At 44.3% G+C, this 15,911-nt stretch overlaps 1 protein-coding gene and 1 long non-coding RNA gene across 5 annotated transcripts in view; one reads left to right on the forward strand and one right to left on the reverse strand.

Moving 5' to 3' along the window:
- The window catches only part of Prkci (protein kinase C iota), a 60,509-nt gene extending 53,659 nt beyond the window's left edge, over positions 1-6,850 (reverse strand). Inside the window, exon 1 of the mRNA XM_021631983.2 lies at positions 6,520-6,850. Within this exon, the coding sequence (XP_021487658.1) occupies positions 6,520-6,620 (101 nt within the window). The 5' untranslated portion in view covers positions 6,621-6,850. The remainder of the gene's footprint in view (positions 1-6,519) is intronic.
- Positions 6,851-7,228: 378 nt separating this feature from the next.
- On the forward strand, positions 7,229-12,469 carry LOC132652458 (uncharacterized). 4 transcript variants are annotated; one of them, XR_009590048.1, is made up of 5 exons: positions 7,229-7,369; positions 9,228-9,286; positions 9,773-9,892; positions 10,502-10,589; positions 10,937-11,343. It is a non-coding gene; the product is annotated as an uncharacterized LOC132652458 (long non-coding RNA). The 4 variants fall into 4 exon arrangements; XR_009590047.1 differs by having other exon boundaries at positions 9,228-9,892; XR_009590049.1 differs by lacking the exon at positions 10,937-11,343 and adding an exon at positions 11,537-12,469 and having other exon boundaries at positions 7,229-9,892.
- Positions 12,470-15,911: the final 3,442 nt, after the last annotated feature.

Genomic DNA, 15,911 nt, shown 5'->3' on the forward strand with positions numbered 1-15,911 from the left:
ACACATAAAACAGAAACAAATAAATTACCTAACACTTGGGACGTAGAGGCAGGTAGATCTCTGTGAGTTCAAGGCCAGCCTGGTCTATACAACTTGGAGCAGCAAGACTGAGACATTATCTGATAAATTCCAGGACAGTTAACCAAGAAATGGTAAATAAACGGCAGTTCTGTTTAAACATACAAAACTGACAGTAGGCCAGGCATGGTGTACCTCTCTAAGTCCAGCACTCAGGAGGCAGAGGCAGGTGGATTTTTGTGAGTTGGACGCCAGCCTGGTCTACAAAGCAAGTCCACGACAGCCAAGGCTACACCGAGAGCCCTGCCTCGAAAAACCAAAACAAAACTGGTGACAAAGCTGAGCACAATGGCATGCCCCACAGTCCCAGTTGCTTGGGAAGTTGAGGCAACACACTAAAACTCCAAGTAAAATAAAAAAAGAAAAATAAGCCTATAAGAAAGTTCTGGTTTAAATGGAAATGTCCCTCACAGGCTTACTGTTCAAATGTTTAATACATAGCTGGAGGCAGTACTTTCAATTTTAATTTTTATTATTCATTATATATCTCGACTGAAGCTCCCTCCTTTAACTCCCCTGAGTCTCACCTTCCCTCCCTCTTCTCCCCTATCCCCTTTCCCTTGTCCACTGAAAGGGGAGTTCACCATTGCCATCTGCCCAGAGTTTGTCAAGTCTCATCAGGACTGCCTGGATCTTCTTCCTCTGTGGTCTGGCAAGGACACCAGGAGCAAGTGATCAAAGTGATCAAAGAGCAGGCAACTGAGTTCATGAGAGAGGCAGTCCCTTCTCCCCTCACTCAGAGATCCACATGGAAACTGAGCTGCCAATCAGCCACATCTGAGCAGGGGGAATCTAGTCCTCTCCATGTATGGTCCTCCATTGGTGCATCGATCTCTGCAGGACCCCCTGGGCTCAGATCCTTTAGCTTTGTTGGTCTCCTTTCCACTTCATGTCCCTCTATGCCCACCCCCCTCTTCTTCTGTAAGATTCCCTACACTCTGCCCAAAGTTTGGCTGTGAGCCACTACTTCGATCCCCTGTTCGGTGGAGCCTTTCAGAGGGCCCTCTATATATAGCAGGCTCCCATCCTGTTTTAGAGGCACTATTTTTAACAGTTGTGCAAACACTGGAAGGTGAGGTCAACCTGTAAGCAGGTCCCTGAGAAAGAGACCTCTGTGAGTTTATCAATAGTCACTTCTGGTCTTGCTCTCTGTTTCTTAGTCCACTGTGATGTAAGCAGTTTGCCCCAGGCTTTTCCCACCAGGATGTTTCACTGAAGTATATGGGGACAAGAAATTATGGGCTGAACCCTCTGAGATCATGAGCCTAAACAACTTCTTCCTTGAATTGTTTCTGTCACATATTTCGGCCACAGCAATACAAAATAATAGAAAATAAAAGTCTCCATTTGTGATAGGAAGAAGTTCATGGTAAAACGCATAATACTCAACCAAACAAAAACCCTGGGAACAGAAGATTAAATAAAGGAGAATTCCCACAGCACATTAAAACTAACTATACACTGTAATAATCAAATGGTGGCATGTACTAAACAGATCTCTCCCCAAATCAATGGCACAGAACAGTCATCTATGCACATTATGAGAAATACAGTACATCAAAGTTATTTAAAAAGACCTCTTTCAAAAAGTGTTAGTAGAACTTTAAAACATAAGTTATATTAAAAAAAATACTAATGACTATACCCCAAAATATACTGAGGTGGTTACTTAAAAACCTGCACATGACAGAGCTGTAGACTACTTACAAATAAGAAACATACCTACCTAAGGCAACAAACCAAGGAACCACACACAGAGAAAAAAAGAAGTACATTTAATTACACAAATGTAAAAATCTTCAGATAAACAACAGATTGAAAAATACCTGGCAGTCTTAAGAAACAAAATGTCAATGTCTAATCAACAAATTAAAAGAAAAAATAGCTAAGTTGGTGTAATGATTGCCTAGCATGCATGAGAGCCTGGGTCAGAGTCTGGCAGAAAATCAAGGTATGAGAGCACACACTTGTGATCCCACCTCTAGGGAGATGCAGGCATGAAAATCAGAGTTCGAGGTCATCCTCAGTTACAGAGTACGTCATGTGCTAGGCTGGGCTCCATGGGACCCTATATAAGAAAAGAAGAGCTAGAAGGAGGGAGAGAGAAGAGAAAGAGGGGGAGAGGAAGGGAAGGAAGGAGAGGGAATGAACACACACATACACACAAAACACCTTATAATCCCAGCATGCAGGCACCACAGGCAGAAGGACAGAGAGGTTAAGGCCAGCCTGGGTTACTAGTGAGTTTGTAGCCAGCCAACTACCCAGAGACTATCAAGGAGGGGAGGAGGAGACAGTGAGGCAAGCACCTTTCCCCAGGGGAGAATTTTCTAAGGAGTTGCTTCCTTCTGTTTCTTCTTCAATCCTTGAGTGTGCAAGTGCTCACCTTAGGCCTCCCCAGTTCCTCCGACTCCTCTCCTTCGGTCCTCGGTGCTGCCAGGCCACTTACCTCAGCATCAGCAATTCAAGATTTCTGAGGGTACTTCTCTCTTTGGCCAAGCTTTGGGCCAACTGCTCCATGGACCTGACTGTCACTCTATCACACACACACCCCCCCACACACACATACTTTCTTTCTTTCATTCATTTTTGAGACAGAGTCTTACATGGTCCATGCTGTCCTTCAAATATGTAGCCAAGGATGAGCCTGAGAAGCCCTGCTCCTCCTGCTTCCACCATGGGTACTAGGATTACAGGTAGGCACAACCATGTCTTAAAGTGGTGCTTGGACAGAACCCAGCATTTTGTGCACACTAGGCAAGTCCTCCACCAGCTGAACTACACTCAGCTCTGATGACGAAAGCCCACAGCTAAGGTAATTTTGCAATACTTTCAAAAACAAGACCTGACAGGACTTGTTCACTGTAAGGGGAAAAAATGCAAACAACTCTACATTCCAAGTCTGCAGAGTCAATCCTGGGCCGTGGACACAGCTTGGCAGTAGAGCGGCTGCAAGCATGCGTAAGATCCCTTGCATTGCCAAAAAACAGTTAATGTTCGCAAAAGGAATCCACAGGGCTGTAATTACTGTTCAATAATGGCTTACCTCTCTTTTTATAAGCTTTCTGCTAAATTCCTGTACATAAAATGTAAAACAAGTAGCCCAGGCATTACCTGGTTAAATTCTATCCCACAAATACCTTTATATAAGGATAAGCACACAAAGGCAACCTATCACTAACCAAAAAAACCTGTTTCTCTTCCTCCTTCAGCACTGTCAGACTGAGAAGGGCCACTGACTGAAGAGTTCCCATGTTGGGAAGAAAAGAGGTGCAGACCCACCACGACACAGGCACTCTTAGCTGGTCTCCAGTTAAACCAGAGTCTCCGTGCTTTTAAAAACTAGAAAAATCTCCTACTTAAAAAATCTCCTACTTGTTGAAAACTAGAAAAAGAAAAAAAGTCAAATTGCATGCCTCTTATCTTTAGGACAGACACTTTCTCTAAAAATCACATATATTCGAAAGTAGGGCGTAATTCATTCACAGATAATATTCAAAGATTCAACCTTCACTGGAAAGAAGGAAGTAGGGTACAGTATTCTTTTGAAAGAGCTGATGAAAAGAAATTTTTCTCTGGGGGTGGTTTCTGTTGCTGAGATAAAGTCTCTTGTTGCTGAAGCCGGTCCCAAACTCACACTGACCCTCCTAGAGGGTGGGATTAATGTCCTACATGCCAGGTTCATGCAGTGCTGGGATGGAACCTATGGCCTCACGCACATTAGGCAAGCACTCCACCAATGGAGCAGTACACAGAAACATTTTTCAAATGCAAGCCCTCCTTTATTTCCCAGTGTAAGGGAAAGGGAGTCTACTTTGGAATCACGTATGGGATTTGTTATCCAACTTACTTTGTTAACTATTCTTGCTGGTGACTCATTTTGGTCTCATCAATGTTAATAAGCAGCTGACTGTAATATAACCATCAGTTTAATTATTGTTAATAAACATATAATCTTAATGTCTAACTCAGAGAACAGAAAATGGTACAGTTGAGAATTCTGAGGTTGTCCTTGGAGGAGGTTTGAAAAAAAAGTACTATTAGGATGCTTTTATTGATTACAAAGCACTAAAGACACTGCATTTTGTCTTTCTTCAATGAAATTTCCTAAATTTTAAAAGATAATATTAATTAGAATGTCTTGAAAAAATTTTAGGCAAAAAAAAAATCATATCCATATTCTCATTTTCTTTATTTTAATAATTAGAGCAATAAATAAAGAAAACCCCTATGAAAACCCCTATTAGAGTTCAACACACTGATTTCTTTCCAAAGAAAATTTGCAAATGATTTACATAATGTGCCTATTTACACTTGTCAAACTAATAAAAAAAAAACTGGGAAAAATGAAAAAGCATTCATTCCTTGTTCTTTCACGGAGCACCACTGGAAGGTAAGTATAAAAAATAAAAAAAATAAAAACAATAGCTAAACAACCAAAATTTGAGGCAGAAGACAACACAGAAGGTACTACACACTATAATGTTCATCTTCCAGTGTAAGTAATCAATAAATACTATCTAAAGATGGCACCTCAAGAAACATGAATGTGCCTTTTTTGAGGTTTACTTGTATTTATGTCTATGTGTGCGGCACGTCACACGCACGGGGGTTGGCCACACTGGCCAGGAGAGGGTGTCGGCTCCTATGGGACTAGAGTCACAGAAGTGAGCCACCTGATGCAGGTGCTCCAAACTCAATCTGGGTACTCGAGAAGAGCAGTAAGTGCTCCTAATGGCTGAGCCATCTCTCCAGCCCCGTCAATGCGACCTGCAGAAGACCCACAAGTTTACCACCAACAGTAGAGGCTGCCAAGACTGGAGGGCGGGAAGCCGCACTTTTATACACTTTATTTTACACAGTATGCACTTTCCTATTATGTTCATGGCTTCCTACTGAACTTTAGTTTGTTAGCCTGTCAGTTAGACAGCTTCTTAAAAATCCTTCGTCATGGACGGTCAACTTTGTAAAATGGTACCTACTCTAAAGCAGCTGTTCCCAACCTGTGACCCCCTTTGGGGGTCAAACGGGGGTTGCCTAAGACCATCCAAAACCATGGATGTTTGTTATGATTCATAACAGTAGTCAAGTTAGAGTTATGAAGGAGCAACAACATAATTTTATGGTTGGGGTCATTACAACAGGAGGACTTGTACTAAAGGTTTGCAGCCCTGGCAAAGTTGAGAACCATGGCTCTAAAGTAAAATCTCTCTCAAATTATCAGAAAGTTGTATTTGTTCGTGGAAAAGGGGGTGTGGTTCTTTCAATCTTTCAAAGTCTGTTATGGATGACCATGAACCAAAATGATAAAGCAGTTATCATGATAACTACCAACTTTTTAAAAAATTCCAAGAAAAATAAAGAAAAAAGTGTTCAGGGAGACTATCTTAAAGTCAAAACCTCTCTTCCCCGTGTTTTAAGTACAAACACCGTCTACTCTTAGTCCCACAAGTTAGTCCCAAATCCGTCAATGTTACAGAGGGCGGAAGACAATACACAAGCCTTACTCGTAAGCATTAAAACGTGGAGCTCAAGTTCTCTTTGAAATGAAAACAAGAAAGATTTGAAGGTCTGCTATCTTCACTGATCCCCTCAGGAATGTAAAAGCACGAACAGCATTTTTGAACCGTGTAGTACTTGAAGTTTTTAAAAGCAATTTATTCCTGCCTGGACAAGCAGTCAGGTTCTCTGTTTATCCCTATTCTCCCACGATGGCCTTTCACCTCACTCGTGCTTCTAAACTATCTCAAACCATAAACTGAATTCAAAGGAAGGGAAGGGCTTTATGACAAGTCATGCTAGAAAATGATTTGACACAATGATCCCAGAACTGATTACTTTTGGCAGCCACATTAGTTTTAAACTTTTGATAGCCAAGTGAGTAAAGACCGTTTCTAGGATTTAAAGCCTTGGCTTCTCTCACCTCTCGGCATCGCCCTAACCGAGGGCTGCCAAAATGTGGATCGGCACATTTGCCACTTAATTCTGACCGCATCTGAGGATCCAATGCACATCCTTTAAAAAGTAGTGCTAACTTTAACACCCATACTGACTCTCTCGGACTCCCTTCCTGAGCTCTCCCACGGTGAAGAGCAGGTATAAACCTGATTTACAAAATCAGAGGCTTCAGGCCTGTGGGTAATGAAAAGGGCCAGCCAAGTGAAGCAGTCCAGGCTTGCGAACCCACAGCAGTGGGCGAAGAGGCTTCCTTCGCCCTCCGCAGTCCACCCAGCCCTGAAACAGTTGCAAATTTCTCAGTCAGCTGATGTGTCCTCCCCGCTCCGGGAGCACCTATACTCTTCTCCGCCGACTCCTCGGAGACCCACGCTCGTCCGTCCCGGGGGCAGCCAGCCGCGCCCCTCGCCGCCCCCCACGATCGCCGCCAAGACCCCTGCCCGCCGGCCCGGGCCGAGCCCGCCCACGCTCGGCGCCCTCACTCACCCGCGGTAGTAGGCTTTCACCCGGACCTGGTGGGAATGGTCCCCGCCGCCGCCGCCCGCGACCGTGTGGGACATGGTGCTGCTGTCCCTCTGGGTCGGCATCTCCTCACTCCCCCGCCTCGCCGCCGGAGGCCGAGGGGGCCGGGGCAGCGCCGGGCGCCGCGAGGGTCTCGGCCGCCCGAGCCCGCCGGGAAGCCGTGGCCGCCCAACTCGCCGAGCAGCGCGCCTAGCCCGCGGCGGGGAGCGAAGGGTCCCCCGGCCGCCACAGCCCGAACCCGGCGCTCCTCCCCGCGCTCCTGCCGGCGCCTCTCCCCGCGCTCCTCCCGCCGCCCCACGCTACACGCCTCCCGCCGCGGCTCCGCCCACCACGCTCGCTCCCGCACTCCGCGGCAGGGCGGGCGCCCGAGCCACCGAGCCCCGGCGCTCTCATCCCCGCGGGGGAGGCGAGGGTAGTACGGCATCCGCCAGCCTCCAGCCACGCGCTCTGAAACGGGGGAGGACTTGTAAACTCATCAATCAAGTCGTGAAATGTAGCTTCTAAACAGAAGATTTTCCACAAACGAACCAAAAAACGCCCCCTAGGGCGCACACGTCTATGGTTGTCCCCCCCATTCTTCTATTTGGTCTCGTCCGCAGCGAACCCTCTACGCTTCCCGGATGGGTTTGCCGCGTGGATTTCTGGGAGTTAGAGTCCCGGTGGGATTCTGGGACTTGTTCCTTGTGCGTAGGGAGCCGCGTTTTCTGACTCTGTCTGGTACCTCCCCGGGGTAGTTGTAGGCACGGAAATCCTAAAAACAGCCTAAGGACGTGAGGGCTCTGGAAACAGAGCTTCGCCAAGAGTCTGTTTCCAGGTAAATTCTCTATGCCAGTTTCATCGATCATGAAATTAAGCAGTGCCCTTTGGGGGAAGTGATTACCTGCCCAGCACACTCTTTTACGGGAAAAATTTTATAATATAGGTAGCAAAAGCATTAATGAATGCAACGAAAGGAGAAACCCAACTGGGAGATAGCACAGAAGAGATACTTATTCAGGGCTCCCATACCCAGGCTCCTATATGCTGCCATTCTCTAAAACCAAGAGCCCAGTGAATATTTAACTAGCTTATCTGCCCAGTAGCATTTGTTTTACTTACACTAGCTAACCGAAAATTAGAAATAATCTATAACTTACTTTCAGACTCCCGCGGATCTTGGCTGTGTCGCTTAACTTACTCTACACTTAAGGTAGCTTGAATCCAGCTACCAGGTCAGCCCAGATGGCAACATATGCAAACAGCTGAAATAATCTAATATATGGCTTTCTTTGTTGTTGTTGTTGTTTTGGTTTTAGTTTTGAGACAGGGTTTCTCTGTGTAGCCCTGGCTGTCCTGGAACTCATTCTGTAGACCAGGCTGTCCTTAAACACAGATTCGCCTGCCTTTGCCACTCTTGTGCTTGGATTAAAGGCGTGGGTCGTCACTACCCAGCGGTTTTCTTTATCATAAAATAGACTTGGGTGCTTGACTCCTCAGCTCTACGATGTGTGACACTTAGCTTGGTATGGCATCCATCCAACAGCCACAAATTTGGGGTATATGAAAATTCGTACCGAATAACATACCTTACTGTTAGAGACCTGCATCTTCATGTTAAATATGGATTGGTTGCTATCAACTGTAAGCTATACTTAAATAAGATGGGATTTTGCTTGTTTGGTTTGGTTTTTCAAGATAGGATCTCTCTGTGTAGCCTTGGCTGTCCTGTACTCCCTTTGTAGAACAGGCTGGCCGAACTCACATCGATCCAATGTAATCCTAGCACTGCTTCCTGAGTGCTAGGATTAAAGGTGTGTGTCACCATCTCCCAGCTATTTTGCACTTTTTTTTTTGTTTAATTTATTCTTAAATATTTTAATCTCTCCCATATCCACACTTTCCATCCTACGTCCCTTCCCACCCAACTTTGAGTTTTTTCCTCTTCTACCCCATCAAGCTCAGTTTGTGTTGCCCAACCTCTTTTGGGAGTAGGGCATGCCTTGAGTGTGCTTGACCTACCGGGAGTCAACACACGGAAGAAAGCTGACTCTCCCTACCTCAGCAGCTGTCGGCTGCCAGTATCTCCTCTGCTATTGACGGGAGTTTGTGCCCATCTGCCCATCTGTGCTTTTGTCTGCTAGAGCTTTTGTGGGCCCTGTGCCCTCTGTCACAGGTGTGTCTGGGAAGTGCTATTTTCTCGAACTTATCCTTCACATCTGGTTCTTAAAATCTTCTGCCCCCTCTTCTTCACCACCTGAGTGCTTGGTGGGAAGGGTATAACTTACGCATCCCATTAAAGGCTGAACACTCTATAATTCCTTAGTCTCTTCACCTTGACCAATTAAGGGTCTCTGTGTCACTTACCACCCTGATGAAGACTGATGAAGGTTACGAGATAAACTGTCCAACAGGTATAGCAATGAGTCAGTTTAATACTATGTTTATTTAGCAGAAAAAAATAGTATAAAGTATTCTCTGAGGCCTATGACCTATCTAGCCACAGGTTCTGGGCCCAGTTAACAGTTCCAGGAATGAGTCCAGTCTGAGATCCACCCTTAGAGCACAAAGTGGTTGGTTATTCCCATAACATTTATGTCACTATTGCACAGTGGTCATATTTTGTCAGGCCCGTCACTGTTGTAGTTTGCAAGGTTCACAGCTGCATTAAATTTATACTTAGTTTTCTCCTTCAGTAGCAGAAATACAACATTCTAGGCCTATGAAAGTTAGCCACTATGAATAAAGCTTCCAGGTGAGTATTGGCTTGATAGCTCTGTATTCTGTGACCTTGGTATGTGGTGTTTTCAGCAGCAACAGGGTCTTACCTTCAGGTTCTGGAGGGTAATCAAGAATATTAGCAATTCTCTATAATACTTGGGTTCGGGGTGGGGGTCTATGGAATCTCATTGGCCAACAACTCACAAAAAAAAAAGTGACCCATTTATGGTAATGAGGTTCTTATTTGTTAGCATGTGGTGTCTAGCTGGGGTATTACCCTCTATCTCATTACAGGGAATCTCCATTAAAATTGTGTGTGTGTGTGTGTGTGTGTGTGTGTGTGTGTGTGTGTGTGTGTAGAAGCTTCTATAGTAGTAGGTTTCAAATTTGAGTAGATCCAAATAATTGAGTCCTTTTTTTTTTTCCTTTGCTGATTGAAATTTGTCAATTTTCTTGATTTTTTTGAAGAACCAACTTTTAGTTTCATTGACTTTTCTCTATTTCCTGGCCTCCAAATCAGGAATTGATGCTGCAATTCCTGTTTCCTTGCTTCTTACTGCAGTTGATTTTATGTTTCTCCCTGCTCATTAATATGGAAGCTGAAGTTAATGGCCTGAGATTACTCCTGCTTTTCAAAAATGTAAGTGCTCATAGCTGTTAAAGAAGCTATTCTAAAGATTTCTTTAACTCTACCCATACATTTCAGTACATTATACTTTCATTTTCACCCATCTCACAGTATTTCCTTGTTTTCTTGTGATTTCTTCTTTTTTAGGAATATGTTGTTTAATCTTCACTTTTGTAACTATGCCAAAATTTTTTTTTCTAAAGCTGGCCTCTAAATTCACCCTACTGTAGTCGAAGAACATGCTTTTAATTATTTCAATCCTTTCAGCTTTATTGCAGCTTGTTTTATAGGCAGTATGAGGTCTATCTGTGAGACTATGCCATGAACTTAAAAAGAATGTGTTTTCAGCTGTTGTATGCTTTTCTGAACTCCCAGCCCACTTTAGTGTTTTTATTAATGCCCTGGGGGAAACCTGTTCTACAGTGTTATTTAGGATTTCTCCTCCTCTCCCCTCCCCTCCCCTCCTTTTCTCTTCTCTCTTCTCCTCTTCTCTCCTCTCTGTTCCCAAGGTTTTGCTGTGTAGCCCATGCTGACCCTCACAGCTCAGCTTCCCAAGTGCTAGTATTATAAACATGAACCACCAGGATCACTTTATTTATTTGTTTATTTATTTATGTTTAGTTTTCCTGTGGTTGTGGGAAGACTGTCCATAGGGTTTCCTTTATGTGCATGATGGCAACGTAATGCAGTTGAAAAGAGACACAAACAGGTAAGTGGAACACAGAAATGTCATTTTCAGTAACAAACTAATAAAAAATATTGAGGCAACTCTTTTTGTTGTTTTTATTTTTAAACTAGTTAATTAAAGAAAATAAGATTCAGTAGAACAGAGTTGTTGGTTAGTTGGTTGGTTTTGAGACAATATCTCACTATGTAACCTCAGCTGTCCTGAAACTTACTGTGTAGATGCCAGCCACAAATTCACAGAGACTCACCTGCCTCTGCCTCCCAAGTGCTTTTAAAGGCATGGACCGCTGGGCCAAGCAGTAGAAGAGTTTTAGAAAGACCTGGTCTAACTGAATGCTATCTTAAGGAAACACGGCTTACTTTTTTCAGATAAAGTTGCTTTGAAGAAGATGGCTCATCACCCTGATAGACTTTTCTATTCAGTCTGAATTAGCTACCAGTGCGCCCTTCAGCCTGGATCGAATGTGGAAACGTGTTTATTCTGTTCTTCATATAACCATGAAAATCTGCCACTAGACTTTCAATGTCTGTTTCTCAAAGGATACAACAGGGGAGGTCCCCCAGCTCGTTTTTCTGTTGCCTAAATTTACAGTGATGCTAAATAATACCCTGGAAATGTAGTACAGCAGTAGAGCACTTGCTTAGCATTCATGAGGCTCTGAGTTCATTCCCCAGTACTGGGGAAAGAAATCAGATACTTTCAACTTTGTATATGCCTGCCACTTTCCGTAGCTTCATTGAACCTATGACGACATCATTAAAGGGAGAGAAAAATATTCAGACTGGAAATGCTGATTATTTGGAGAGCTCGGGGACCCTACAAAGATAAGCATCAGCCACTGGGCTCAGTTATACTTGCCTCTGGCTGAGTGAAATACCTGTAGTAAGGGGGAAAAAATAAAACTCAACATAAAAATCCATAAGCTTAAGAGACTTAAAAATATTTGCAAATGTTCTCTCATTTTACAGTCTACAGAGAGTTTGTCCCAATGTGGAACAAAATAAAAAGAAGCCTGTTTGGAGAACAGTGATTGAGGGGACAAGCAGTAGGACACAGATTCTGCATGGTCAAGCTTTCGTATCACCTTGTTTTACTTCAGCTTCGAAGGTGGGGCTGTGCTGGGGTGCATAACTGTATGTGCATGTTTGTGTGTGGAGAATCCAGAAGCCAACCTCAGGCGTCATTCCTCACTCAGTAACCAGACAGGCTCTCTCACTGGAACCAGGGGCTCACCAATTAGGCTAAGCTGGCTAGACAGCGAACCCCAAGGATCTACCACCATCTCCAACTCCCCAGCTCCGCTATTATAAGTCTCACCACTACACATGGCTTACAAAAATTCTAGGGGCTGACTACCCACAGGTCCTTATACCTGGAGGTAAGCACTATCGAACCAGCCCATTACTTGTCCATTAAAAGAAAAAGTTGGTGGGCAGTGGTGGCGCACGCCTTTAATCCCAGCACTGGGGAGGCAGAGGCAGGAGGATCTCTGTGAGCTTGAGGCCAGCCTGGACTACAGAGCTAGTTCAAGGATAGCCAAGGCCACACAGAGAAACCCTGTCTCGAAAGAAAGAAGGAAAGAAAGAAAGAAAGAAAGAAAGAAAGAAAGAAAGAAAGAAAGAAAGAGAGAGAGAAAGAAAGAAAACAAGCAAGCAAGCAAAAATAGTGCTTGGAAAGCAAAGGCAGGAAGATCTTTTTGAGTTCGAAGCCAAACTGTTCACACAGGGAGTTACAGGCCAGCCAGGACCACATAAATTTACAGTCAGCATTGTAAATTAGCCAAGAAAGATCTAGTGAAAGGTCACAGCCAGGTCTGACTACCTGAGTTGGATCTCAGGAGGAGAGCACTGACTCCCACAGCCTGACCTCTAACCTCCACATGCACACAAACACACACTAGCAGCCCCAGGGGTGGGAGGGTGGGCTGGCCAAAGCAGGGAAGCTGTCTCAAAGCAAGCAAACAAAACAGCGAAAGTCATGGACAAAAATGCCAAGATTCTTCGCTGGAGCCTGATGACTAGACTAATGGACTTAGTCTTCTCAAGTTAGCATTGTTGCTATGTGAGCTCACCTCCTTCCAGACTTCCCGCCTCCTTTTCTTGCTTCTCCTCCACCCCAAATCCCATTCCCTACTCTACTGACGTGGCCAACTTCATCTCAGATAATTTCTGGGTTCTCCCTTCACTCCGGTCACACAGACCTTTTTACATAGTGCTTCCCAGTCTCCTGCCCTACACAAACTAATATACAGCACGCAAGCCTTAATTGACTTTTACTTTGAAATAGAATTGCCTTATTTTGAACTTAAAGAATATTAAAAATAGTTTGCTTCTTGGTACCCATAGAAAAGAAAGTTTACTTTTTGTAGGGTTAAACTGGTGCCAGGCACTGAGGCACTCTTCCTGTCTTTCAGGCAAAGTAGAGTCCAGATGTGCTGTTACAACACAACTAATAAAAAGAAAAGGGCAAAGTTGTGCCCGATACACACAGTGAGCAACAGCAGAGCTCAGAGCGGCATTTACCTTCTTTGAGAACCAAACAACACATTTGTTTCTAACCTTTTTAGGCTACATAGCCCGAAGCTAGCTCTACAAATGACATGTCGGAGCCAGAGAGATAGCTCCATAGTTAGGAAGGTTTGCTGTTCCTACGGAGGACTCAAGTTCAATTCCCAGGATCCACCTGTGGTAAGTCACAACTCCCCATAACTCCAGTTTCTGGGCTACCTGACACCCTCGCCTAGACCCTGAGGACACTGTATTTATGCAAATATACTCACACTCAAACATACACACATAGTTAAAAAGAAAATAAAATTTAGATCTCATGATGCAAGAAGTTTCTCTCAAAACACTGGAATTTCTTCTGAAAGTTTTGTTTTTTCCCTTTGAATTGGAGTACTGGCAGTTAAACTCTGGACCTTAAACATGCTAAGGCCACGCTGAACTTGCAAGGTACAACCTTAGAGTCCACAGAAGTCTCACTGCTAAATGTTCTTTAATGATGTTTGCACATCAAGCACACTGTTACTTAGCTTAAAATATAAGTTACCTTCCACGTTAGGAAGCAGACCTTTCCTTAATGCTGGCATGCTGCACGGAAGATGTAACTCATTCTAATTAAGTCTCCCATCCCCAGCCCTCGGGGAACCAGTCCCCCTCCCAGACAAAGCCACTAGGCTTTCCCTGGCTCTCAGAAGACTGGCTCAGCTCCCCGGCACCTCTTCCTGCTTCCTGACGGACTCTGGTACTTCCATATTGATTTTCTACTCATCTTGAGTGGCACTAAACCATATCCTATTTTAGGCCACAGATAAATCAAGGAGAAGGGGGCGCTCTGGGTCTGGGGATGGTTTCTGGCTGCCTGCCACATAGGCAGTGTCCCTGGAAGGGCACTGGGAGATAAAGCCACCAAGTCCATCTGCACACTCCAGCCGTTCACCCTGTGACGCAAGCATGTGACAGCTATGGGATAGCGTCCTAGTCCAGAAAATGACCAACTAGGAAGGAGTCTAATTAGATCAACCCAGAGCGCCACACTCAGCCTTTTGAAGCAAGCTGCCATTTTCTTTAGGTGCCTCACAGAGCAGATATGTTACTCTATAAAGTCCTGTGGACACGTCATAAAAATTAAAATGGAAACATACTTTACCATTCAACAAATGGTAAAGTAAACCATTGTTTATGTCCACTTGAACACCAAACTTAATCTCAGTAGGACAGGAAGGAAGGTAGCAACATCGAATAAAGCAAGTCGTTATTTTCTTTCTCTATAATTTTTCAAAAAATATTATTTATTACATTATTTTTTAACTTTTTATTAATTCTTTGTGAATGTCATGTCATCACCCCAATCCCACTTATCTCCCTGTCCCTTCCTATCTGCCCTCCACCTTTGCAACCTCTCCATACTCCAAAAGAAAAACAAAAAAACAAACAAAATCTCCACAGCTTTCCTTGCAAATGTTCATTGCAGTGAATCAATGGTCTGGTTCGAAGCCTCTGGCTTCTGCTACACTGTCAATACTGGATCCTCACCATGGCTCCGGTTGTTGCCCCGTGTCATGAAGACCCTGCAGCTTTTGATCTGGAGGACCGGCCCCTTCATGTGCTCCTGCAATTTATAGATGGGGTAGATGTTGGGATAGACCAACGTCTGAGTCCTGGATCTGAGCCTGGGTGGAAGCTGGGTTGGCTAGCCTGCCAGCTCCCCTATGACCTACCACCAGGACTAGCTTCCCTGCTTTGGCCAGCCCACTCTCCCACCCCTGGGGCTGCTAGTGTGTGTTTGTGTGCATGTGGAGGTTAGAGGTCAAGCTGTGGGAGTCAGTGCTCTCCTCCTGAGATCCAACTCAGGTAGTCAGGCCTGGCTGTGACCTTTCACTAGATCTTTCTTGGCTAATTTACAATGCTGACTAGAAGAGACAGTCCTTTTCCTCAGGCAAATACCATTGTGACAAGAGAAATTGACTAACTCACTTTACCTCATTTAGAGAGAGAGAGAGAGAGAGGGAGGTATTCCTGTGCACTTTGGGGTAAGAGCCAGCCTGGAAGGGTTTGGTGGCACCTGCCTGTAATGCCAGCACTCTGGGAGGCAGAGGCAGGCAGATCTCTGTGAGTTTGAGTCCAGCCTGGTCTACAAACTGAGTCCAGGACAGCCAAGACTACATAGAGAAACCCTGTCTCAAAAACCAAGAAAAAAAAAAAAAAAAAAAGAAAGTCAGCCTCAAGAGTTGCTCCTCAGGGGAACAGCCTCCTTTTCTTCCTGGAGACAGGGTTTCTCCCTGAACTGAAACATGTCAATAGGCCAGGTTTGCTGTCCTATAAATCCCACACAGAGGTGTCAGATGGTCTCTGTCTCTCAGAACTGGGATTACAGATTACAGTTGGAGGGACTAAAAAAGATCCAAGTTAACTTTCTCATTTAAAAAATAAAGCCCAGAGCAGTGAAATGAGTGATTTTTATAACAGTGGGTTTTTCATTCTTTGAGGCAATCTAAAAATAGTTAAATATGTAAGATCTTATCTACAAGGTTTTGATTCCAGAAGCTAATGAAAACAAGTGAAAAGTAAAGTAGGGCATGGTGGCACACACCTTTAGTTCCAGCACTCAAGAGGCAGAGGTGGGCAAATCTCTGGGTTGGAGGCCAGCTTGGTCTATAGAGAGTTCCAAGACATCCAGGACTACACAGAGAAACCTTGTTTCGAAAGAAAAAAGAAAAAAAAAACGACAGACAGAGAAGAAAAGTAGTAAAAATACAATAAATTTGAAATCGAGACTTTCTGGTAGATGCACAAAAAGTCCCATAACCTCATGAAATCCTTCATTTTACTTTTTTCATTG

This window comes from Meriones unguiculatus, chromosome 2 (genome assembly GCF_030254825.1).
Source record: "Meriones unguiculatus strain TT.TT164.6M chromosome 2, Bangor_MerUng_6.1, whole genome shotgun sequence".
In the NCBI taxonomy this organism is placed as follows: Eukaryota; Metazoa; Chordata; class Mammalia; order Rodentia; family Muridae; genus Meriones; species Meriones unguiculatus.